General features: G+C 36.8%; 1 protein-coding gene, 2 non-coding genes and 1 pseudogene across 3 annotated transcripts; 1 reads left to right on the plus strand and 3 right to left on the minus strand.

The window, feature by feature from the left end:
* Nucleotides 1–322: 322 nt before the first annotated feature.
* On the minus strand, nt 323–467 carry LOC120154658 (annotated as a pseudogene).
* Nucleotides 468–783: 316 nt separating this feature from the next.
* On the minus strand, nt 784–854 carry TRNAG-GCC. Its single transcript has one exon. It is a non-coding gene; the product is annotated as a tRNA-Gly (tRNA).
* A 1,394-nt stretch (nt 855–2,248) lies between these two features.
* LOC120154653 (TSL-kinase interacting protein 1-like) lies at nt 2,249–8,783 on the plus strand. The gene is made up of 14 exons (XM_039166323.1): nt 2,249–2,442; nt 3,833–4,022; nt 4,144–4,226; nt 4,303–4,350; nt 4,449–4,558; nt 5,041–5,125; nt 5,228–5,507; nt 5,821–5,955; nt 6,058–6,215; nt 6,313–6,551; nt 6,634–7,003; nt 7,541–7,945; nt 8,037–8,162; nt 8,301–8,783. Exons 2-14 carry the CDS (start codon nt 3,887–3,889, stop codon nt 8,523–8,525), a joined length of 2,400 nt encoding a protein of 799 aa, XP_039022254.1. The 5' UTR covers nt 2,249–2,442; nt 3,833–3,886; the 3' UTR covers nt 8,526–8,783.
* A 3,959-nt stretch (nt 8,784–12,742) lies between these two features.
* Nucleotides 12,743–12,841, minus strand: LOC120154659. The gene has a single exon (XR_005518898.1). It is a non-coding gene; the product is annotated as a small nucleolar RNA snoR113 (small nucleolar RNA).
* Nucleotides 12,842–27,323: the final 14,482 nt, after the last annotated feature.

Raw genomic sequence — 27,323 nt, forward strand, 5'->3', positions numbered from 1 at the left:
AGAGGATTCCACCAAATCCACTTGAGCTTCAATGAGCTTCAAGGAGAGCATCTGAAGACATGCCTCATATCGGGTGGAAGAGGCAGAAAATGGACTATCCTCACTGACCATATTACTGAAATACTAATATCAAACCCTATTATCATCGAATTGTATCCGAACTGGCGCACCCTTTCTAAATAATTGATAATTACATATGCTTATACTTGATAATTTTTTAGATGGAATCGATTGAGAGGGACCTAACCAATACAGTTTTCATGTTACTGCAAGAGTGGTTGCAGTTAACGGTTTTACTGGTGTAGTTGGAGACCTTTGGCAAATCTAGGGATAAACCACATATAATGACGTAGGATCTCCCGCTTTGGGGAGACCTTAGGCAAGCAGCCCTGCAAAAGTGCAATGGAGATGGTATGCCTAGGCCATGAACCTTGCTGATCACTCATTAACCCCGTCCAGGTAAGTAAGTTGGAAAGGAGCTAGGCGCCTCCATTCATGTATTTCTTCCATGTGGGGATAATTGCCTCAACATGAAATATCTCCGAAACACAAAAAATAAGGTAGATTTGCTGTATTAGATTAAGAGGAAGTTTTAATGTTCTGAAAGCCTCTATCTGTTTGTTGCTCGACTAAACAAAATAACATTTCAATGAACACAAAACACCTTTCTGCACACACATGAATGAAGTAAGAGTTATCTATCAGACCCCAACTTTCAAAACTGCAAAGGATGAAGGAAAAGTTCATTTTTGAAGTTAAAAATTAAAAAAATATATAATCAGCTGCACCAGCCGGGAATCGAACCCGGGTCTGTACCGTGGCAGGGTACTATTCTACCACTAGACCACTGGTGCTTCTTGGTTCTTTGGATTTTGATAAACTATTTTAGTGTTTTTTTTAATTACTGTGTAGCTTTAATGGCATAGACCATTTTTAAGAATATGAGGTCTCACTCTCTTCGTATGGTGGATTTTTTAAAAAAAAATAATAATAACAGATGAATATCATTTTATGAAGTAAACATAATTATGATGAGGGATCAAAGCTCTTAGATGATACAACGTTATATCAAATGATGGCATTGGTTTAATGGGTTGGCGCTTACTACATCATCAGAGGGATCTTCAATACCACTTGCCCCTTGTGTGTTTATATATTACTTGATTCGAGGCTTAAATTTATTTTAATTTATTAAAATTATGATCAATTTGAAAGAATATTTAAGTAATAGGGACCAATTGTATAATTATACTAAAATGTTTTAATTGTCACATCACCTACTCTGTTAAATGTTAACTGCAGGTGGCTTGACTAAAGCATTTAAATAGTTGGATGATTTAATTGATTAAATTAAAACATTGATGGTCAAAATGAAATCTGACGATATTTAGATGGTCATCCGACTATTAAAGTGTACACAAATGATCCTTTGACTAAAGGTGGTGTTTTGTTGAGTCCCTCAATTATTAAAAGTTACAAAATAATCCCTCAACTATAGGATATTATTTTCTTGAGTTCGAAGATTAAAAGTTACAAAATAGTCACCCAATTATTTATATATTTCAAACACTAACTCGACGTCATAATGTTTCAATTACAAGTTCAAAAGTATAATATAAACAAAGAGTCGATATACAAAATACAACTCAAACAATTATATGATCAGATTTTATCATATCTAGGTCAACAGGTTAATGTCCAACTCAAATGATCACCAACTTTTAATAGAAAATGACGAGTTTGAAACATATGAATAATTTGATGATTATTTTATAACTTTAATTAGTTAAAAGATCTAATAAAATAATATCCTATAATTAAATATTATTTTATATCTTTTAATAGTCTAGATATTCAATAAAAATAATGTAATTATAATATAAGTAAGCTCTTAAAAAAAGAAAAAAGTGAATCCATTTTACTACGTGCTTCCTGGCACGTCATGTGCCCTATCTTTGCTACACTTGTTAATTGCTTAACTTGTCCATTTTATAGAATATATTTATTATTATTTCAATCGCGTGTACATGCGTTTTCGTGTTTAAAATATTTAATAAAAATACATAGAAAAATAAGAAAAATATAGAGAAATATTCCAGTATTTCTTTTTCACGTCAACATAATAATAATATTAGAAAATATTTATGTATATTTGCCGACGCTTATCAAATTATTTCTTTCTATAAAAAGTAAATATTAACTTTATTTTCTTTGTTATTTTTCTTTCAAATTACCAAATAAACTTCTTTTTCTTCAAAGAAAAAAAAGAATTTTAAAACAAAAACTTTAAAAAAAATTAAAGAAAATCCGCTTCCACCGTAGACGTCTGCCGGAAGATTCTTCCGGTGTCAATAGCTTTTCTTCTTTGTTCAAAATCTGAGCTCTGCTGGGGAACCTTTTTTTTCCTCTTCCATTCCTCCATATATCTTTTTACTATTTCAGGTATCTTCAAATTAACTTTACTTTCTTCTTCATTTTCTTATTTTTTTTGGGTGTGTTATTAAGCTTTTGCCGATCAATTTTTAATGCAGTTTGAAACCCTAGCTCTTGTTTTGCTGTTTAAGTTATTGTATGTTCTTATGTTTTTCTTTCTCCTATTTAGTTTATTTTGATGTGGAAAACTGGAATTAAATTTGGTCAACTAGTTGTACGGTTGACTTTAGCTTTCTCTGCTTGATTGGATCTAATGCGCTTGAAACAGATTAGGCTAGCAATCTTCGTTTTTTTAAGGTTTCTCGCATTTCTTAGCAACTGGACAGTTAATTTTTCCCTCCTTTTTTGAAGTCTGCATATTTTAAAGCTGTATAGTTTTTTCCTTTTTGTTGAATTCTGTTGTCAGCAGATGTATGCCGACGTAGAATTTATTGGTTTTAGGGTTTATTGGTATAAGGAAATTCAAATGTTATCAAGACAAATAATGAATGCTTAAGAGCAGGGATTCAAATAGCAGTCCGCTATCGGAACACTGGCCGTTATATAGCGGTAAAGGTGTTGTCCGAAACCGTTATTTCACAACTGCAATACCCACAATGACAGCAATAGAACCCGCTATTGTCGACCGCAACGGCGATTTAAATCCTTGCTTAAGAGAGAATGTTTTGCTTGGGATGATATTCTTAGTTTCTTCTAATATGAAGAGCGGTTGCGTGATGCATTGAAATGAATTACTTAGTTTCACTGTTGTTGAATGTAAATAAATATTGTTCTGCACTTTGTTTATTGAATTGAACAAATAAATTTGAAAGAAGAATTTATTTACCCAGAAAAATCAAATAATCATTTGCTTGTGTATTAAGATATAAACATGTTGACTATGATAGTCGCATTGGATGATACAAGGCGTTCTTGGTGTTCACTTAGTTGCATGTTTGGTTTTGAATTTCTTGTTTCTAACTATGACAACAGGTTTCTGATCCAGAAAAAAAAAATAGGTATTCAAATGGTATTATCGGATTATGCCTTTGCTTCACTGGTGTATAAAATTGTTTTTACCATTTACCCAAAAAAATATGTTTTTAAATGTTTTGATTGATTTGAAAATTTACAGTATAATACGAGATGATAGGAAACTGATCAATATTGTTGTTGATTGGTTCTGTGCAGCCATTCATGATCCTATCTTTCAATAAGAATCTCTTGTATTTGTTGAGAGTCGGAAAGGGGAAACTTTTTATTTTCACTACTTTCTTGAGGAAATGGATATTTATGCTTAACTGTATTATCTTGAGGTCTTCCAGCCTGCTTATTTATGACTATATTATGATTTGTGTTCCTTTATTCTTTGTCTTTTCCAGTTTTCTATATATGATCTTAAACTAATTCATTGTGACAGAGCTTCTTTATTTTATACGCATCTGAAGGAGGAGGAGGTATTAGTTTTCATGTGATGCCGTCAACATGCAAACCGTCACTGGTCTCCTCACCGTCGGAAGCACAACATAATCAAGAAAATGTTCCCATTCAGATTGGAGATCATGATGTATCTTCATCCACTTCAAATAGTACTGTGCCAGAGCAACGTGGTATGTGAATGCACTTTGATGCTCCTTATAATGATTTTCATTGTTTCTGTCTATGCACAATCACCATCTATGGAAAGTAGTGATTGTGCCTTTAATTTTTGTATGAATTGATCTAATGCAGCTAAAAAGCCTACTCGGCAGTGGGCTGCTTGGACACGTCAAGAGCAAGAGAGTTTCTTCACTGCATTACGACAAGTTGGGAAGGTATGTCAAGGTTACTTTTGTTTTGGCTTTTAACTTTTTTCTGTATAATATTTCCTGACACATACAGTACTTGCAGAATTTTGAGAAGATCACATGTCGTGTTCAAACTAAAAACAAAGATCAGGTGATCTGCTACTGTATTTATTCTGATTGTTTATTGATACAAGTCAGACGTTCCTTTGTCAATATTTTGATGTGCCTTTTTTCTTATTGAATTTGTAGGTCAGGCATTATTACTATCGTCTTGTGCGGCGCATGAATAAACTTTTGGGTCCGCGATTATGTTTAGATGCCAAAAACTCTAAAGATACTAATGCAGCAATGCTTCGCTGGTAATGTTGGGAACTTTGCCTTCATTCTAAAACTCTTTTAGACTTGGCCTTTATTTCTATTGAGAGTAGAGTTGTTGAACTGGGATGACCCACTTCAACGCAATAAGCCGCCTACCCGCAAGTGGTAGATGCCCTTTGAATATTAGGTGTATAACTATGTTGAATCTTCGATTAATATCCATTTTGAGGGCATATTTAATATGGACCTTTGGAGAACCACACCCCAAAAGATAGCTATTGAGGTGGGAGAGCCTAGGTTCATATAAACCCCACAAGGAAGCTCACATTTTTCGTATGTGGGATCCAAGTCCCATACCTTGCAATTGGCACATATCAATATGATACAAACATTTCTTTATGGCCCATTGTTAAGCACGAGGATTAGAAACCTGATTAAAGGAGTTTTTATGATATCATTTTATGACAAAGATTCATTAACTGAGGCTCTTTTTCTTTATTTAAAATGCCTTCTTCTTTTACAGGTGGTCTCTGCTGGAAAAGTATAGCTGCAGAGCTTCTAAGCTTCATCTAAAACCGCGAAGATTTAAAATTTTTGTTGAAGCTTTGGTTAGTCAGAAAAATCTTTTGTAACGCATTTTTGCTTTCCTTTCCATTGAATGCCACATTTTATGCTTGTTCTGGACTGATTTTTCTGTTGTCCCTATGAAGGAGCATCAACTCTTGAAAGACCGGAAGAAGAATGTAAGAAAACGATCCTGTCAAGGGGAGAATAGTTCACCTACATCTCCAAACAATTTCACAAATCAGAGTAGGGCTTTGGGACATGATGCTCATATGGTCAAACTGTTTCTTGTAGAAAGTCAAAACATTCATAAATTAGGACCTGGGAAAGGGTCATTTAAGCGTAATAACAATGTAGGTGTCAGTCGTAGCAACAGTAAAGGAGAGTCAAATACCATGAAACCGGCAAGACAACGGCGGAAACCAGGTAATTTTACCCCCCAGCCCAAGTAGATAAATAAACAAAATGAAACTATATCTCCAGATTCTTGTAGCACAATAGCACAATTGGGTTTCCAACATTTACATTCACTTTTATGTATTTCTGTCATGATGTTATAGATGTTCAGTATTATAATAAACATTTCTGTTGATGTCAATAGTCATTACCGGTTTTTTCGTAATAATAACCTACATTTTACTCTTTTTCGATTCTGTTCTTGCTTTGTATGGCCATTTCTGTCAATGTTCATTTTCCATTCACATTTAGGTAAACTTGTTTTTCTATACAATGCTTGTAGGTGCCTCATCATCTGCATATAAAAAATGGGAAAAGGCTGCAATTGCTGGAGTGTCTTTGGTTGCTGATGCTGCTGAGCATTTGGAGAGAACGATTAATGACAAAGAAGATGAGCATGAACAGAACGATACTGCAGGTGATGTTGAACTTAATCAATTTATCAAGTATTTCCTTGAAATGAATTAAAAATTACCATGAATGTGGGAAAATTCATAACGCCAAATTTTTTCTACACCAGGTCCAGGGCATAAGATTCTTGATCCAGTTGAAAATATTGAGCCTCCTTTGCCTACTTTCCCTCAAAACCCTTTCACAGAGAACAACATACATGCTGCTGGGAAACTTAAGCTCCAACTCTTTCCAATTGATGACAGTACTAGAAGAGCCTTGGAAATGGTGAGCACCTAAAGGAAATTATTAATGATTTTGATAAATCATCAAGCATTATAACTCAGGCATTTTAAGGAAATAATTGGTCTTTCTCTCCTGTCAGAATAAACACAATCCACATTTGGAACTCACCCTTAGTACACGAAAGAAGATATCATCAATATTAGAGCATTTGAATAGAAAATGGGGAAACTCAAGTATAGCATCAGGAAAGCTTATGCTTTTCCCTTATGGTGTTCAAAGAGAAAACCTTAGGGGTCATCAGAGATGGACTCAAGCAACCATCCTCAGTGCAGCAGATGTATTTGCAATGGTGGGAAGCCCCCAAGTATTTCGCCTAAGGTTATTTCCTGTCTATTTTTTGTCAGATCTCATTGCCATGTGTGATATATAAGAAGTACCGATAAATATGTTCTTTTTAAAGGTATGGTTGGCTTTCTGATGCTGAAATTGCATCTTTGTCGGGGCAAGCACCTGTTTCCTCATCCTACATTCCAAGTTTGCATAATATGAACCTAGAAAGTAGTAATGGCCAAATTGGGGAAGAAGTACAAGCTGTCTCATCTGATGGTGATCAGTGTTGGAAACTTGCTGATTGTTGCAAGAATCAGTTAATGTTACAGAAAGAAAATCAAGTCCTTGAACCTTCTTCAGGTGATTTTCACGAGATTAATACATGCATTAACACTAGTTCTAAAGATAATCTCAGGGATTTCCATGTTCCTGCAAGAAATGCATCATTAGATAGAAGTGAGGCTTGCAATGTTGCTATCTTGAGACGATCGGAGGATATGGTAAGTGTCAATCATGTCTTAAAGAATTTGAATCTATTTGAGATTTTCAGCTATTGCTTATGATTTAAAACTTTCCAACTTATTCTAGCCCAAAGCTCCGTGTCTTGTGTTTATTATTATAATTCTGGTTATCTGTTAGCCTTTGTTTAGACTTATCAATGAATTTTATTCATTACCCTGAGCTTCACAAAATAGTCTGCTCAAAATAACTGAACTTATCTGCTAGTGCATTAGATCATCTCTTCTGAATTTTACTATTAGCACCAAAGGATTCATAGGAATCTATTTACATAAAAATTCTTCGACACTTGCACATTATCCTTTCAGTTCTAGTTCTTGATGGGCTTCCCTTTTCAACCAACATACCAGATGTCAAGCAAATTCTCTCTTTTTTCCTCTGCCCACCTGGTTGTTTCTGGATTTCTTTCAAAGAAAAGCTGTGCCTACTTTAAACATCCACCATCTAGTATACATGAAGAGTCTACATATTGCATTACCGTATGTTTCTGACATTTTAACTTTCTTTTGTTTGCTTAGGATGATCAGAGATTGAAAAATAGCACTGCTGCATTATCTGCTGGAGAATGGGCTGACAGCCTGACAAACATAAGTGTTGGAGATCTTCTTGCAGAAGTGCCTCACAGCTACGATGATAACTGTGCTGACCACCCTGTTCCAGAAAGCTCATTATGTCATCAGCAGATTCCATTCAGCTGCGACTCTTTCGATGCAGCTATTGCTGCTCATATTTCTAAGCATCAAAACAAGAAGGAGGTTCCATCATTGGCATCCCGTGCATCTTCCATCTGGGATGCTGAAGAAACATGTGACGCCTTCTTATTTTCAAAGAATCGTAATCCTAGTACAGACATTGCTAGATTATCTGATGCTGCTTACCCATCAGCCTGCGAACAGATCGCAAGATCTGACACACTAACAGAGGTTTATTTTACTTCCAATCACACAATTTGATTGTCTAGGTTGAGGAATAATTAACTAAGCCTAAAAAATGTTTATTATGCTTTTCATGCAGTCACCTGATCGAGAGGAGACAGCGGAAGATATTGCTTGTGAAGACCTCGTGGACAAGCGTCGATCTGATCCCCACATTATGGATACTACAGAAAAGGTTTTCAATGGGCTGACTGACATTTATTGGGTATGTTATCTTTTCTAAGCCATTGATAGCATTAGGAAAGCTCCTTTGTTTTGTTCCGAGGCTTCGTACTCGGAGCTTCTTTAATAAGTCATATATTCTTTAGACAACCGACTATCTTTCTTGTTCTCCACATCGCAGCCTGACTCTTTAGGACCACTAGAACTCGATGCACAATCTCGTAAGTATCACAGTGAAGATTTGATATTAGGTGATAGCCTTGGAAGTTTGAACCGTCTAATAGCCAGCAGTCTGGATGCATTTCAAAATTGCTCATTTTTCGGGTTGGACAAGAAAGAATCAACCTCAACAGTCGAAGCTCGGGACACTGCACCCACGGCTTTCAGAATTGGCAGCGAGGGTTGAAAATCTCCATCGAGTTCTATATCGGGATGACACTAATCGAGAGCAACGGATTTTGTTGTCGGAAAACCTTTGAATACCGAGACTAATTACGGGTCTGGCTGGTGGACAGGACAGGTCTGAGTTTATTAGAGGATTTCCTCCTGACCCTAACGAACGAGCCTCGTCGACTTGTACAAATAAACTGAAGCACTTCACTTTGTTTGTGATGTGAGGATCAACCAATGAACTCGAAAATAACCGAGGGTGAGCCGTTCTAATATAAACAATTTGCACTATCTTTAATGGGTATGATGAAAAATTTTAGTAAGTTATAATATACAAATATTTAATTGTTTATTATTTAAGTAATTACGTTTGTAAAATATGTGTGTTGTCAATTAGTTAAAAAAATTATAAACAGACACTACTTTATAGTCATCTCAGACAATTAAAAAAAATACAAAAATATATAATTGTTTACAATTTATTTTTTTTTTGGATAATTTTAGATTTTATTACCCAAGATGCAGAGTTCTTCTGTAGAAAAAATCCCAACAATGGGATAAATGATACAAGATTATCCCAACAATGGGATAAAGGACTGCTTACTTACAACATAATTGGATGGTCAACACCCTAACGATTACATAGGTAAATATTAATATTATCTAATTTCCTTAATTGGATACGTACAATCTCCTTAATAGAGTTCATCATTTCTTTCACACTTCTTGTGGTTCATCGGTACAGTCTTTTGTTTCTTTCCTCCCACAGTGAGTAGATGAAAGTGCACCAAGCAAGTTTCAAAAGTAGTAGTGAGGAGAGACTTTCCTTTCCAAGCACTACAGGCCCAGTCTAACATGCTCACCCATCGTAAACGAGGAGTGCATAAGCCAGAGAGATTCAGGATATCATTCCACAAGGAAACTGCATGAGGGCATTCATTGAACAGGTGGTCCCTAGTCTCCATAGCCTCATTGCATAGTATACATGAGCTGTCAGTAGTGATTCCTATTCTAAGAAGCCTCTCTTTAGTTGGGAGTCTATCAAGAAGCGTCATCCATGTAATCGTGCTATGTTTTGGAATGTGTAGAGGAAATCATATCAATTTGTGCCATGAGACTTTATCTCCTTTTACCCGAAGTTTTTTCCAGAAATCATTTGTCTTTGTAGCTCCTGTAGATAAAATAGGGATGGCAACTGTCCTGAGTTTCAATAAGCGCCTGATACACCATCTACAATTGGCCATATCTTCCATAAACATAAAGACTTTATCCTTGATAACGTAGCTTTTAATCAAAGCAGCCCATAATGATCCCTCTCCAGCAAGGATGCTCCTGATAAGTTGTATCATATATGCTTTGTTTTATGTTTTGATATCCTTAATTCGAGTCCTCCTTTAGATTTGGCTTGGCATATTTTTTGCCAGCTGACTCTTGCTCCAGTGGCGGCCTTATCAGATGCTTTCCAGAAAAATCTAGAGCAAAACTGCTCAATCCTGTAAATAATAGTCTGAGGCAGAATTAATTGTCTGCACTAGTAGTTGGTTATACTGAATAGGACAGCTCTGATGAGTTCTAATATGCCTGCATAACTCAGGTGTTTTTCGGACCAGTAATGAAGCTTTAATTTGATCTTTTCAATAAGAACTACGCAGTCTTTTTCAGTGAGTTTTCTTGTGACTAAAGGAACCCTTAGGTATCTCACCGACAAGCAACCATGTTTGAATCTTGTTGATTGTAGAATATTTTCGAGATTTCCGATTGAGATACCAAAAGTATATAGTTCACATTTGGCAGCATTAAGTTTTAGACCAGACATTTCATAGAATTTGTCCAAGACGCTGATGACTCCAGCAACAGATTCGATGTTTCTTTTACAGAAGATAAGTAGGTCATCTGCAAAAGAAAGGTGAGTGAGGACAATCTTCTTACATTTAGGATGGCACCCAAACAAACCTTTAGCAGCAGCCATGTTGAGGATTCTACAGAGCACATTCATTGCAAGAACAAATAAGATAGGAGAAAGAGGTCACCTTGTCTTATTCCCCTTGCACCTTTGAAGAAGCCAATCAAACTTCCATTGAAAGAAATGAAGTATCTTGCTTCAGTAAAGCAGGTTTCAATCCAACCAATGAAAGAATTAGGGAGTTGTAGAGCCTTAAGGATGGAAGAAATGAAACCCCAGTGAAGAGAGTCAAAAGCTTTTTGTAGATCAAATTTCAGGGCACATCTAGGAGAGATAGTTTTCCTTCCGTAGCCTCTCACCAGTTCTTGAGTAAGGAGGGTGTTGTCAACAATATTTCTTCCTTTGTCAACATCTAGGAGAGATATTTGCTTCCGAGGTTACTGATTTTTACTCGGGTCTTTTAGGAACGGCATATTCCGGGGTAAAAACTGTGACCCTAATCTTCATAAAGATCTAATGCAATTTAATTTGCCATTAGATTGTTCTTCCAATCTTGTAAAGGAAGTTACTGGTGAAGAGATCAAAGAAGCAATTTTCAACCAGGGAAATGACAAAGCTCCAAGTTCTGATGGATTCACTCCATACTTTTTCAAAAAATCCTGGTCGGTGATCGGAGAAGACGTCGTAAAAGCTATTAAATACTTCTTTCAAGAGACATTCATCCTTCCGGCATTCAATGCTACTACCATAGCGGGGTTCCAAAAGTCCCAAATCCCAACAATGTTAGAGATTTTCGGCTTATTTCTTGTTGTTCTGTAATATACAAGACAATCACAAAGATCTTAATCAAAATTGTTTACAATTTAAGTAACTGTTTATATTTGTTTTTAAGTAATCTAATTTTTATTCAAATAAATAATTTTATGTTAAGAGTTTACAATTTAAAATTGTTTGAAAGTGATTACGTAAGAATATAAAGTATATAAAAGTCATGATACTTGACTCATATTTAACACAATATTAAAATGTATACCTTTTTTAACTTAAAGAAAAAGTAAATTACATTTCATCTTTAAACTATAACTATCATTTTAAATTAATTACTATACCTTTTTAATGTTTTAATTTCATCTTTAAATTGTTCTCATCTTTTTAAATTAATCCTCAAAATTTTAAATACTTTAATTTCATTCCGAATTATAACATTCATAAATTGATTCCAAACATTTCAATTTATATTATTATATATTTGAAAAGAAATTAATTACATCACCTGATAATCAGATAGTTAAACCAAATTATATTATCATACATTTGAAAAGAAATTACGTTAAATAATAACTAAAATCAATTATATATTTGGATGAATTTGAAATCAATTTTATCTCAAACTATAGGTATATATTAATCACATCACCTGACCATAAGAACCGAAACTCTAACTACATGCATCTGCCAAAGATATAACAAGGCGATAAACCACGTGTTTTGCAGTGATTTAAGCTCAACACAACTTAAAAGACAAATCGTGAACAACCATCCTCTTTCACCATCACAAGATATATAGCATAATCCCAAGCTAAAAGCACTCATTACAACATATGTAACTTAAGACTGAATAACAATGCAGAGCCTTTCCAATCTAAAATTGAAAGATAACAAGCCAATGAGTTCCATGCAAAGGCGACTAAGCCTACAACATGCAGCTCCCAAAAGATATACAACACTGCACTCATCAGTAGCCTCCTCATCATCTTTACCTATACTTTCTTCTTTCACAAGGAAAGTGCATACAGTTTACCATGATCAGTGATCACATAAGTCAATTTCAAACGATTCACACAATGGAGTCAATGGCATCAAGGTCAAACCAAATGCTTGTTGGTATATCAGAATTCACTTGACCGTGTATCGACGATGCCATGCAAAATGTAGATCTGTAAAGTCCCCCATACCATAGCGTTTCCTCTAAAACAAACAGAGGAGCAATTAAAAGATACCAAATCACAGAACCCCTAGTATGCCATATGTGAAATTAATAGTGAAATACACATCGACGAGGACAAAAACAATATTTTATATCAGGGATGCAAATAAATTTAAGCTGCAAAATTATATCATCAATAGAAAATACAAATAAAATAACTAAATCATGTGAGAATTTAAAATTTCTAGGGTGCTCCTTCCATACTGCAGATCGAAGTATCCCAAACAAAACAATCAAGAATACTAGTAAAAAAGAACTGAATTTCTCCAGTAAAAGAGTCATCTGCCGCATCTCTACAACTATCATATAAGGATTTGTAAACCCTAAGGAAATCAAAAGGGTATTGGCTCAGCACAAACACCTTATCGCAACAAACATCATACTACTACCATCCCAAAGAGCGGTAGCAGCCGTAAGTCCGGCCTTTGTGTCATCACAGCCAGTAACAGTCACAGTTAAAAACGAAAACGAACAAAAGAATGAAGGAATTAGGTTAATTTTCTGGTTGATGCAAGCAATGGCCTCTTTATATATCTCCTTGTATATATCTCTGCTACTGATTTGAATGTTTTGAATAGGGTTTTTACTTGTATTTGGGTACTGAACCCTACCAAAGCAAGCCCGCGGGCTTTTCATTAATATATTGTGTTTATTTTATAAATTTCAAACTTTAAGAGTTCGTTTAGACCCTTATATAATTATATAAAATAACATTAAATTACAAAAGCATTTTATAAAAATTGTGCAATAATAAAACTGCAATTATAATAACCTTAAATTAGTTATTACACTATTTTTTATCCTTCCCCCTATAAATTTAAAGGTATAATTGTAAATGATCTTTAGAGCTGTGGTTAAAAATTTATAGTCTCCCCTAAATTAGGAGTTCAATATTTACTAAGTAAAATTTTTCTTCCCCTCCACTTACGTAGAAATTGTTCAAAAGACAAAAAGGGTTAAACTATGCAAACAGTCCCCTTTGTTTTCGGTCTGACCATGTACCATAACGTTATCGATTCGTTCGATTTTAGTCCTTCCGTCGTTAACTCTTGTTCGATTTAATCCCTCAGCTATGTCACATATTCGTTAAGGGTTAATGATAGAGGGACTTAAACCAGACGGATCGATAATGTTTGGAACCATTTACCCCTAAATTGGTTACCAAAGTTGACAAACACTACAACAGAGTTGGTCTATTACGGAAAATGCTACAAAAAGGGACTATTAGTATAGTTTACCCAAAGAAAAGGGGTGTTTATTTAGTCCTAAACAAAAGGGACTATTTGCATAGTTTACCAAAGAAAATATAATTGAGAGCCCTCAATTACATCTATTTTTATATAGTTTGGGGTTAATTACAATGTATTATATGTTTAGAATTTTCTTAATTTATTGACAACACACACCTTACATATGCAGCTGCTTGAACCTATAATCTTTAAGGATAATAATTTTTCCTTCTACCATTGAGGCCACTTGATAGAATTTTAGTTATATGTAAATTAAATAAATTATATAAATTAATATAACATTCAAATAACGTTAGACCTTAATAATTCTATACCTAGAGATAATTATAGGATATGTGACATGTATATTATTTTAATATTGTTTTCTATTTTTAATAGAGATTTTTTTATGTAAATAGAATTCCTTATTTTAACTACAAATTTAATACTTAACGTTACTTTTTAAAACCATATCTAACATTCAATTTAGGTTTTAATTTGATACCTCATAGTTAGAAACTTAATGTTAATTAATGGCGAAGTTGATGTAATTTTAACCAATAAAGTGATGACACATGTAATCACCTTAAAGAAGTAAAACCAAAGGGGAAAAAACAAATATGCACTACAATAAAATATAGTTTTAGTGGTGTTTTTTAGTCCAATAGCGGCGTTTTTAAGCGCCGCAAAAGCGCTTGCGGCGATTAGAAAAACGCCTCTAATCGCCGCAAGAAGCACCGCTGAAAACAACGTCGCTAAAATTAGCGGCGTTTGAGAACCAAAAACGCCGCTATAGGTCAAGATCTATGGCGGCATTTTTGGAACAAACGCCGCAAAATGTCGATATCTATAGCGGCGTTTTTAGAAAAAAAAAACGCCACAAAATGTCGAGATCTATAGCGGCGTTTATGGAACAAGCGACGCAAAAGGTTAGACATTTAGCGGTGTTTTTGGAACAAACACCGTAAAAGGTCATATCTATAGCGGCGTTTTTGGAACAAACACCGCAAAAGGTTAGATTAATAGCGGTGTTTTTGATACAAACGCCGCAAAAGGTCAGATCTATAGCGGCGTTTTTTGATACAAACGCCGCTAATTACCATTCTTTAGCTAAGATTAATTGATATTTTGCATATTTCATTTTTGCTATACATCACCTAAATTTAATATCATGTTACTTTATATAAATAACAACCATAAATTTTAACAACAAAATAAATTAAAAATTATAAACATTAAAATTAAATGTAATGTAGCTTTGATGTTCATTACTTCGAAAATATTGAGTTCAAGTCCACATATGGAAAGAAAAATAAATTAGTATGCATATAATATAAGCTACAAATGCCATTTGGCTGGATTCCTGACTTAAAAGTCATTCCAAATTTTCTTGGAGATTCAATTTCTGCAACTCCTCCCATTTTTCTTTGTCTGTAACCATTTTCAAAGTTATTGGACATTTCTTAATGGAAAACATAAGCGAAGGATGATCTCTTGCAACCTTCAGGACTACGCCCACCGCTGCCCACAATGAAACCGAGAAGAGCCTTATAATCAGATATAATTTCTAAAAATGGTTGTTACAGAATGAATGGTTGATTAGTTTCAAGCTTGAAGGCATGCAAGGTCTACTTTCTCAAAGAGAACTTGCCTGTAATAAAGTTCCCTTTTATTATTTATTTGTTATACATCTTTACCCCCGTCACAGTTGTTGAAAATAAAGGATACTTACGCTCTAAGTGAGACTTTGACCAGAAATTCAATAATGGCATCCTAACTAAAGCTCTGTCCAAGTACCATTCTATAGAATAACTGATAGACCACAATTGTTATCCTGAACACATAAGTTAACAATATCTTTATCATAAAATGTGTAAAAGAAATCATGAAATGACATAACATGTTGACTTCAGATAATCCGAGATATTGAGTAATATATGGAGTGTTTTATACAGCATAATTACAAGAGCAAAGGATAAATCTATAAATTGAATACCCATCATTCATCAAGGTTTCTCCTTCAATTATGGTGCTCAGCTTTTTGCTAGCACCAAGATCCTTCAATAATTCCACAACAGCAACAGGATCAATGGCACTAAGAAGTCACCCAAGCAACAATGATGTTTTCCAGTTCCACTCATATGGAAAAGTAAGCTGCAAGGAGAATATAATATTGTAATCACACAATTATAATATCAAATTTCTAAGCACGAAAGGTAGGATACCTTCAAAGAAGATCTAAGACAGAAGGTCAAAATAAGAACTCCAGGACCAACAAGCAGACGTATTTGTGCCATACACCTCTGTTGACACATTAGCCACAATTTTTCAAACGATAAGGTTCAAAGTCATAACTTAATGGATAGAATGATGTTTTAAACATACGTCAATATAAGTGTTCAATTTATCTTACAGAGTTCTTAAACTCCAGCAGATGGATTTCGTTTGAAATAACTAAACCATATTAAGAATGAATTCATTTTCTATATACTCGCAGTGTAGTGTTTTTTTAACTTTCACAAGAACCTGATAGCAAAAAAATATATAATTAAAACAATTAAAAGAAAAAAAGACAATAGCTACTAGACCTTGACAAAAGCGAAAAACTCCTCCTGGACATGAACAACTGCCATTCGTTTCAAGTGCGATGCAAAATGGTGCCTCTGCACAGGATTGCCGCTTCCTCTGAAATGCATAAGATATAAGAGGAGTGTTTTAGACCAAAACTTCATAAAGAAAAAAGCTTCTAAAATAATTAATGATTAAAATCACAAAATGCAGGGAAACAAGATACATTCATATAGTACATGAAAGTCAAACATGTTTATTATAAACAATATTGATCATAACCAGCGCGTAGAACTACAACCAGTGCGTAGAACTACAGCCAAATAACCACCATCTGGAGTTCTCAGAGGGAAGCTCTAACTCTAATTAGAAATATAGAAATATAAATGAAGTGAATAAACATGAGATATGTTAAAAACTAAATTTTGGTATAACCTACCTTATCAGCTGTGTGTTGCAATATTTTAGTCACACCAAACAAAATATGATTCTTATCACGCTTGGAAGATAACTTCTCCTCAATACCCATGCCTACTATAGAAACCTAGGAAAAAGTTTTGCCTCATATAAACTGTTACTGTTCAAATGATATTGAACAATGTATTTATCTAGTTAGCTTCTATGAGAGAATTAATGTAAAAACAACCCCATATGAAGTGCAACATATATACAAACCAATTGATCTAAAATAAAAACAAAAGCTATAGGGAAAGCATTTAATGGAAAAAACAGAAGTATGCTTAGACAATACAAAATTTTCAAGTCAAACTTATAAGATTGTAATACTAACCATTAAAGAGAAATATAGTTAGTTCTACAACAGAAAGTTTACTTTCAACAATTGAACTCCCACAACAAAGATTTAACACAACCAAACATCAAATAACTTATACTAAGTGATCAATGTTGAATATTAAAATGGGAAACATGAGAGGAATTAAGAAGAAGAGATTCACCTTCCATTGGGGGGTAGACTCGCCTGTGAGAATGACTTAATTCACAATAGCACTTCCAGATAGTATAAGCATGTCTGCTGGAATAGACTTATCTTCTTCATTTTGACCAGATGAGCGACCAATGGAGACCACATCCCCAGGCAATAAATCAGTTCCAGATAATTTCACCCACCTGCAACTCCCAAAGTTTGAATGATAAATCTAAAACTCTGAAAAAGGTTTAAAATTGGAGTAGTAGTAGTAACAATATTAGCGATAAAAAATCATATTAATATATATAAAAAATAGAACATAACCCAGATTGTCATAGTCTACAAATGTAGTTCAGAAATCACAAGTTCACAACTAATATGTCTGAAGAATCATAAAAAATTGAAGTGGGGAAAGACTTGTGCTCTGTAAATTAATTTAGGTGATGAGTGTTCAGAATCGTTAATATATGTTCGTTATTTCTTCGATTTTGTGAAGTTATTGTTGCTGATTTGGTTGTGTTATGTCTATTTTCGTGCAGGTCCTTACTTTCCAGAATTGGTGATAAAACGGGCGAATTCTGCATTTTTTTATTATTTGGTCACGGCTGGAGACATGGGCACGAATCTGGGCACGACGCGGTCTGACATGGCAGTTTCTAGAAGGTCCAGTCAGCGGCGGTTTCTAGGAGACTTCGTCTGCACGCCTTCTGGAAGATTGACGAGTAGAGTTGCATTAGGAGACTAGTTTAAGTTTGAATTTAAATTTAAAAACAATTATCTTTTGTATTATTTTATTATTTTCTTTGTTTATCCTTTAGGCTTTGAGAGGCTATAAATACCCACTTGGGGTAAGCCTAAACTCATCATTCAGAATACATTCTTCTTTTCTCTCTAGTTTTTATAAAAGTTTTCTCTCTAGTTTTTATAAAAGTTTTCTCTTTTCCTTTTCAAGTTCTTTTTGATTTTCTTTATTTTCAAGTTTTATTTTTATGTTAAGTATGACTTTTGTCATGCTTAGCTAAACTTTTCATAAGCCGAGAGCTGTCGCGATGATTCAATTCCAACGGGAGAATTGAAACGGTCCCTTAATATCTTCGGAATCTCTCTCTCAATCTCTGCGCTTATTTTTTCAAAATCAAAATAGTTTTCAAAAATCGAAGATTGACTTTGGTCAAGAAGTTGTTGCGATTAAACGTGTGGGAGGAAGATTCAGCTTATAGAAAGCAATTCGACTTCCTGGGAACACACTTGGCGAGATAGCTTCGCCAAGAGGGAATTGAGATCGGAATTGACGGTTATAGAAACAACAATCCGAGTCGGTCGCCACGAACTTAAACGGTATTTGATCTACGACAATAGATGTTGTTAGAATCAACTACCGAAGCCGGAATCAAAGATTGCCTTGGGTATTCGGTATACAAGATAGAGTCACAAGGATAGCCCTTGTAGACAAAGTAACCGACGTGAATCCCGAAGAGAAAATCTTATTCGATGATCTAAAGGAAATTGAATCAAAGCGAAGCTTGAGGCTACTTTTACCGTATTTATTCACAATCTTCATCTTCTTATTTTTACTTTAATTACTTTTATTTAATCACTTTATTATCTTTTACTAAAATCCCCCCATTTTTACTGTTTCACGCCTGGCATAAATAATTCAGACAGAAATTTATAATTTTCTAAGTCCCTGCGGAATCGACCCTTACTTATCCTTGCTACGCATTTCCTTAATTTATTGATTGAGAATAAGGAATTATTTTGACATCCGAAACGACAGTTGTCAAATTGGCGCCGTTGCCGGGGACTTGGCCAAAGTTACTAATTTTTGTTTGTTTTTTATTTATGACCAGGACTAATCCGGGCACATTAGTGGAGTACAACCCGGAGATCGAAGCTGAATCTAGGAGACTCCACGCACAGACACTTCGGAAAAGAAGGAGACAACAATTAGATCCAGAAGAAAGATCAAATTCAGGTAATACAAATCCGATGGCCGAACCTACTATTCGGGAGTTAGCCGCGGCACCCACTGACCAAGGGCCTATGTGCATTGATCTTCCCCAAGGCGAAACTCCATACCAATTGAAAACTGGCCTTATTCATCTCCTCCCTACATTCCGCGGATTGCCAAACGAGGATCCACACAAACATCTCAAAGAATTTCACATGGTCTGCTCTAGCATGACACCACAGGGAGTAACCGAGAACCAAATAAAACTTAGAGCTTTCCCTTTTTCCTTAGCCGACTCGGCTAAGGAGTGTTTATTTTATCTTCCTCCTAATTCTGTTACTACATGGGCTAATATGATTCGTCTTTTTCTTGACAGGTTTTTCCCTGCGGCAAAAGTAAGTGAACTACAAAGGAGAATACTTGGAATCAAGCAACTTGATGGAGCGGTTTAAGAAGTTGTGTTCTAGTTGCCCACCACATGGGCTAACCGAACAAACACTCATTCAATACTTCTATGAAGGATTATCTCCCATGGAAATGAAGATGATCGATGCTGCTAGCGGTGGAGCCTTGGTGAATATGACTCCTACCGAGGCTAGAGACTTAATATCGACGATGGCTGCAAATTCCCAACAGTTCCGCGCAAATAATGAACCTTCTCGAAGGGTTCATGAGATAAGTTCATCTTCCTTGGAAAGTAAAATAGATAAGTTAACTGAAGTCGTAAACTCTCTTGTTGCAGGAAAGACAGGACAAAACCAATTATGTGGAATATGTGCACTACCTGATCATCCAACAGACGGTTGTCCACTGATTCAAGACGATGCAACAGCTCAAGTCAACGTAGTCGGAAACTTACCGGGACCTCCCCAAAAAGCTTATAATCCTTACGGTAATACATACAACCCAGCATGGAGGGATCACCCGAACTTCAGTTATACGCAGAACCCGAGACCAAATCAAGGTTATCAAGCGAGACCTTCACCACAACAAATGCAGCAGAAGACATCACTAGAATCGATTGTCGAAAGGTTAGCACTATCCCAGGAGAAATTCCAGACCCGAACTGAAGCCCACTTCCAAGAGATGGACAAGCAATTGAGCCAACTGGCTCAAACCGTGGGGAGATTAGAGTCACAAGGTAAAATTCCGTCTCAAACTGAAGTGAATCCGAGGGAAAACGTTAGCGCCATCACCCTTCGGAGTGGTATAGTAGTAGCGTCACCTATCCCATCGGACCAAGCAGTCCAAAAAGAAAAGAAGACCAATGACGCAGGATCCCAGAATAAGAATGAAGAAGAACAAGTGGACGATCCGACGCCATCTCCCTATGACGTACCACCATCTTTTCCATCAAGGTTAGTTAAAAAGGATAAAAAACCGAAGAAAAGGAAATATTAGACGTACTTCGGAAAGTGGAGGTTAATATACCTCTCCTTGAGGTTATCCGAAAAGTTCCAAGATATGCCTGGTTTTTGAAGGATCTCTGTACGACAAAGAGGAAGCTTACCGGAGTCGAGAAAGTAAGCTTAGGAGCGAACGTCTCAGCCGTTTTCCAACGAAAGTTACCACCCAAACTGAAGGACCAAGGTATGTTTGCAATCCCTTGTAAAATTGGTAAGGTTGAGATTAAACGAGCTATGTGTGACCTTGGTGCATCAATTAATGTAATGCCTCTATCTGTCTATAAAATGGTCACTAACGATCCTTTGAAGGATACAAAGATTTCGATACAGCTTGCCGACAGATCAGTAATCTATCCTGAAGGACTCTTGGAGAATGTGTTGGTGGAAGTAAACGACTTGATATTTCCCGCCGATTTTTATATAATCGACATGGAGAATGAACGCACGAACACATCGTCCGATATTCTTTTGGGATGCCCTTTCCTTAGCACTGCACACACAAAAATTGACGTGAGAAGCGGAATTTTAACTATGGAGTTTGACGGTGAGATCGTTAAATTTGACGTATATAAGGCAATGAGATATCCTGATAAAGTGGAAACTTTAAATTCTGTCGACTCAATTGATCCTTTGGCTGACGAATTTTTAAAGACTAATTTCTCTTTTGATATATGCAGGGAGCTGGAGGGTCAGGATGAGAACGTGAATTATGATCATACAGAATTGAATTTGATTTCTTCTAAAATCTTACCTTCCGTTCTGCAGGCACCCGAAGTTGAACTTAAACAGTTGGCTGACCACTTGAAATACGCCTTCCTCGGACCAAACAACACTCTGCCAGTAATCATATCAAAAGGGTTATTCGAGGAGGAGGAAAAAGACTTGATCACGGTTTTACGCCAAAACAAGGGGGCTATAGGATGGACCATCGCTGACATAAAAGGTTTGAGTCCATCTACTTGTATGCACAAAATTAAAATCGAAAAAGGCACAAAACCAACACGTGAGAGTCAACGCCGGCTGAATCCACCAATGATGGATGTGGTAAAAAAGGAGATACAAAAACTCCTAGATGCAGATATTATATATCCAATTTCGGATAGCAAGTGGGTAAGTCCGGTACATGTAGTTCCTAAAAAACTGGAGTTATTGTGGTTGAAAATTCTAAAGGAGAACTTGTACCAACACGAGTTCAAAATGGGTGGAGAGTCTGCATCGATTACAGGAAGTTGAATTTATTAACTCGGAAAGACCATTTTCCTCTTCCATTTATAGATCAAATGATAGAACGATTAGCCAGTAAATCTCATTATTGTTGTCTTGATGGATTTTCAGGTTTCTTTCAAATTCCAGTAGCACTTGAAGATCAAGAAAAAACGATATTCACGTGCCCCTTCGGTACCTTCGTCTACCGACGTATGCCTTTCGGACTTTGCAATGCACCTGCCACATTCCAAAGGTGTATGATTAGTATTTTTTTTGATTTTGTTGAGAAAGGTATTGAGGTCTTCATGGACGACTTCACTGTTTACGGTAATTCATTCAAGGAATATCTATTAAATTTGAAAAATGTGTTGCGTCGGTGCCTAGAATTAAACCTTGTTTTGAATTATGAAAAGTGTCACTTTATGGTTGATAAAGGTTTGATTCTAGGACATATTGTTTCGTCCAAAGGAATTGCGGTAGATAAGGCGAAAACGGATATCATACGTTCACTTCCTTACCCCACTTCGGTGAGGGAAATTCGTTCTTTCCTTGGTCATGCAGGTTTTTACCGTAGATTCATTAAGGACTTCTCTAAAGTGGCATAACCATTGTGCGAGCTATTACAGAAGGATAAAATCTTCAATTTCGACCAAAAATGCCAACAATCGTTCGACGTATTGAAGGAAAAGTTAGTGTCGGCACCCATAGTCCAACCGCCAAATTGGGACTTTCCCTTCGAGGTTATGTGTGATGCTTTGAATGGAAGCGTTGGGGCTGTGCTCGGACAAAAGATCGGGAAAGAACCTCACGTTATCGCTTATGCATTTCGCACCCTGGATTCCGCACAACGGAATTATTCAACAACCGAAAAAGAATTACTTGCCATTATTTTTGCATTAGATAAATTTCGATCATATCTTCTTGGCACTAAAGTTATTGTTTTCTCCGATCATGCAGCCTTGAAGTACTTGCTCAGCAAAAAGGAGGCGAAACCACAACTAATCCGTTGGATCTTGCTCCTCTAAGAGTTTGATTTGGAAATCAAGGACAAGAAAGGATGTGAGAACTTAGTAGCCGATCACTTAAGCCAGCTTCCAATCACTGCGGTTGATTCTCCCATTCGTGAAGAATTCCCGGAGGAAATCTTGATGATGGCGCAAACATCAATACCTTGGTTCGCAGATATAGTTAATTACTTAGCTACAGGGAAGGTACCATCTGATTTAATGAGAGCCGAAGTAAACCGCGTTAAGAGAGAATCTTGTTTCTTCATTTGGGATGATCCATATCTTTGGAAGCATTGTTCAGACCAGATAATTCGTCGATGTGTTCCTGAAAGCGAGGTAAGCTCAATCTTAAATTTTTGTCATTCTTATTCGTATGGTGGACACTTTGGACCGAAACGAACTACTCATAAAGTCTTAGAATGCGGATTCTTTTGGCCTCATATTTTCCGTGATGCCTACTTGTTCTGCAAAACTTGTGATAATTGTCAACGTGCAGGTAATTTGAGTCGAAGAAACAAAATGCCCCTTAATCCTATACATATATACGAAATATTCGATATTTGGGGACTTGACTATATGGGTCCATTCGTTTCTTCTTTTGGCAATTGTTATATAATTCTTGCGGTTGATTATGTTTCGAAGTGGGTGGAGGCTAAGGCCACTCACAACAACGATGCTAAAACTACTGTTCAATTTCTAAAGAATTGTATTTTTTCCAGGTTTGGTACACCGAGAGCGATAATAAGCGATCGTGGCACACACTTCATCAATTGAGTAATTTATGTGCTTATGAGGAAGCATGGAGTGAATCATATAATTGCCACGGCTTATCATCCGCAAACGAACGGACAAGCGGAAGTTTCAAACCGAGAAATCAAGATGATTCTTGAGAAAATAGTTAAGCCAAATCGCAAGGATTGGAGCTTGAAATTGATTGATGCTCTGTGGGCTTATCGGACTGCATACAAAGGACCTATTGGCATGTCACCATACCGCCTTGTGTTCGGTAAGCCGTGCCATTTACCTGTCGAGTTAGAACACAAGGCGTATTGGGCCATAAAACAGTGCAATATAGAGCTAGAAGCGGTTGGCGAAACACGGAAGTTACATATACAAGAGCTTGAGGAAATTCGGAGAGATGCCTACGACAACGCAAAAATATATAAGGACAAAACAAAAGAATTTCATGATCGAAAAATTGTTTCTAAATCTTTTTCTATCGGGCAAAAAGTTCTTCTTTTTAACTCAAAATTAAAACTTTTTGCAGGTAAACTTCGGTCAAAATGGAACGGACTTTATACAGTAACTGGAATATTTCCTCATGGCATAGTCGAAATTGAAGATAATTCAGGCACTCGGTTTAAAGTCAATGGACACAGGGTTAAACCATATTATGCGAATAGCAAAGTTTGCTTAATTGAAGATCTCAACTTGGAAGAACCTGTAGTCTGAATCAGGTCGTCGAGCTAACGACGTTAAACAAAAGCGCTTCATGGGAGGCAACCCATAGTTTTCAATTCCTTTACATTTATATTTATATTTATATTTTTACTTTTTGTTTTAGTTTTATTTTTTTATTTTTTTTATTTGATCAAGCATGTTTTATTTAATTTCTATTTTTATTATGCAGGAACCGAAGATTTTTATTCAGACTTAAACGACGAAAAATTATGGAAATTTCGTTCGAAGTATGCAACTTTCGAAACCTACAGAGCAGTTCAAAATCGCACAAAGCAGAAAATATACCCCAGCCGTGCACACCGTTTCACTAAATGGCGCACGATAGCAGAACTCATGGAGGGGGCCGGCGCACGTTAGCCAACCCCAATTTTTCTCTTCTCCCCTTGTGATATCTTTCTACCGCCCAACCCCTCAATCCCTTCTCTTCATCTTTTATTTTAACCATGGACCCCACCTTATCCTTTTCCATTACCTTTTCAAAATTTAAAATCTATCTTTTTCTAATCCACCTCAAAGTCCTCCTTTACTTCCAACTCTAAAACCAGAAGCCAATTTTAAACCCACCCCCTTCACCTTCTTCAAATCGATACCCCCCATCGCGCACCACTCCATCGCTCATCCTCTTTCTGCTCATAATCGACGGCACCAACCAACAAGTCAACCCGCTTCAACGCTTTCACGACACCCACTCCTCCCTAATCCGCTATGGTGCGCACACGAAACCGACCCGAAAACTCTAACGCCCCTCCGCCCACCGTCCTAGGAGGACGACGCCGTTCAAACGCACCGGCGTTCGTCGAATTGCCGAGCGACTCCGACACCATTCCGTCACCTCCTCTGACTCAACCGACTCAAGGTTATGGCCAAGTGCCGATATCCCCGTATCACTCGTCTTTTACGCCGACCGCCTCCTTCCGTCCCGGACCGAGCACGTCTCGTCGCCCGTCCCCTCCACGATCTCCGTCCCCGTCGTTTCATTCCATGCTGACTGAAGCATCGTCATCTCACTCGCGACGGACGGCATTCCCGTCATACTCGATGCACTCTGCGGCGTCGGATACTGCTCCCGAGGTAAACTCTAGCCCCGTATCGATTCAACCTTTGCTAATGTACCACCCTGTCTATGGTTTTACAGAGGACTTCACTGCCGGATTTCCACCCACGGATCCCTCACCCGCGACGTCCAGCTCTCGGCAACACCACGACCGTGATGCTTCGTACACCCATCCACCTAGCTCGGGGGATGTGCCCGACGACCCGCCACCAACCCACGAAAACCCGGAGCGCAACCGTCGGGGCCGATCATACGCAGTTCCCCCTGAGGAGATGCTGCACGGCTATTTACAATTCTCCAATGACGAACTGGTACGTTTTGAATCGCTAAGACACCGCTCTTTCTGTGTTGCTAAATATATTCTGACGCGTACTCTAGAAACATTGCATTTACGTGAGTCTGTTCATGCATACTTTGCTGCCATTGGTTGGGAACTTTTTCCGATGATTAACTGTGGAACGTTTTATGAACTTGTGTTTGAATTTTATGCAACTTTTGATTTTTCGCCCCAACGCCTGCTTAATGTTAGTTCACCTGATGTTATCTCGTTTCGACTGTGTGGGTCTTACTTTTCAATGTTTATATCGGAATTTAATCTTGCTATGGGGTTCGTGACGGATGTCACGAATCATTCGTATCTAACCGTTTTACTTGAGATTCCCAGAAGTTTCGATGCCGATACAGCTTATGAGGCGTTCACAGGTTTAGCCGAACAACCATTCAACGCCCGCTCGACGCGAGCCCACCTTATCCACGACTCGACCTTGCGCTATATCCATCGCTTCCTCGCTTACAACTATTCTGGCCAGAATGACTCATCGTCCTCCTTAAGCCGAGTCGAGCTATTCTTTTTATGGTGCATGTCCTCCGGTGAGCATGTGAACCTAGGATTTTGGTTTGCTCGGGCTTTTGAGATCGTTATCCAATCCAATCGCCCACTTATCCTTGGCCCTTACATTACACATTTAGCTTCTCGTAGCGCTCACTTTGATGTAACACGATTTACTTATGCTTTTTCTACAGATGCTTTAGATGAGCGTTGCTTGGATTCAATGGGCCTACTTGCCGGAACCCCAACTGCACCTTACTTCGTTCCACCGGGTGTCCTCACTCCTCACAGCGAGCGAGTCTTCATTCGTCGAAACACACCAGCGCCGCCTCCTGCAGCACCACGCCCAGATATGCAGTCACAAATGCATGAAGTTCACGACCGCCTCCACTCTATCGAGACGAACATCACAGAAATTCTCTCATACCTCCGTCCTAGCACCTCTCATTGCGACCGAGGCCGTGGTCGCGGTCGACACTAGATCAGGGCAGTACTCTATTCCTTCTCTTGTATTTTAATTTTTTGTTTTGAGGCAAAACGCTTTAAGTGAGAGGGAGTAGAGTGTCGGTTGTATTTCCCTTTGTTTATTTTTATGCTTTGAATCTAGTATGTGTTAGTTGAATTGGTCAAAAATTTCATTGATTGTCTTTGTCTTGGTGAAAATTTTTGGAATGATATGCTTGTTTGGGAACACATGATTATTTAGGTTATGATATTCTTGATAATGGATAGCATGGATTGTGATAAGTTGGTATTTTTGTGATATTCTATGATTTTTTTGGTTGAAATGTGATTAGCTCAATGCATGAAAACAATTTGGTGAGATTTGAGCCTTTACGAGCATATCATTTTCGCTCTCATTTTGTTTGATTGAGTGTGTCGAATTTGACATTGGCATTCTAGAACCTGCATGTTAAATACTGTCGAGATTACACATGAACATGATGCTTAAAAATGATTTGGGCACCTTAGGATTAACCATTCCGTTTCCCCACTAAATAGCCTACTCATGCATATTTTCCCTTAGTTAACCACTTTTGAGCCTATTTCCATTTCTTTGTTTCCACCATATTCATAAACCCGAGCCTTTTTATTTTATCCCTCTTTTCTACCTTTTTCAGGGCAAGTGAATAATTTTACCATTGTATTCTCCATCACAAAAAAATGTTGAAAAAAATAGCAGTTCGAAAAAGAAAAAAAAACTGTTCGAAAAAAAAGACATGAAAGAAAAAATGGAAAACAAAACAACAAAAGTGTGAAAAAGAAAAAATGCATTTCGACGAGA

The sequence above is a fragment of the Hibiscus syriacus genome, unplaced genomic scaffold (assembly GCF_006381635.1).
Source record: "Hibiscus syriacus cultivar Baekdansim isolate YM2019G1 unplaced genomic scaffold, ASM638163v2 tig00111141_pilon, whole genome shotgun sequence".
NCBI classification, from domain to species: Eukaryota; Viridiplantae; Streptophyta; class Magnoliopsida; order Malvales; family Malvaceae; genus Hibiscus; species Hibiscus syriacus.

Bases quoted from the DNA above. Each gene is read 5' to 3' on its own strand.
- LOC120154653 (XM_039166323.1), top strand. From the start codon at position 3,887: ATGCCGTCAACATGCAAACCGTCACTGGTCTCCTCACCGTCGGAAGCA. The intron at 4,023-4,143 runs GTATGTGAATGC...GATCTAATGCAG, and splicing joins TACTGTGCCAGAGCAACGTG to CTAAAAAGCCTACTCGGCAG. The intron at 4,227-4,302 runs GTATGTCAAGGT...CAGTACTTGCAG, and splicing joins CATTACGACAAGTTGGGAAG to AATTTTGAGAAGATCACATG.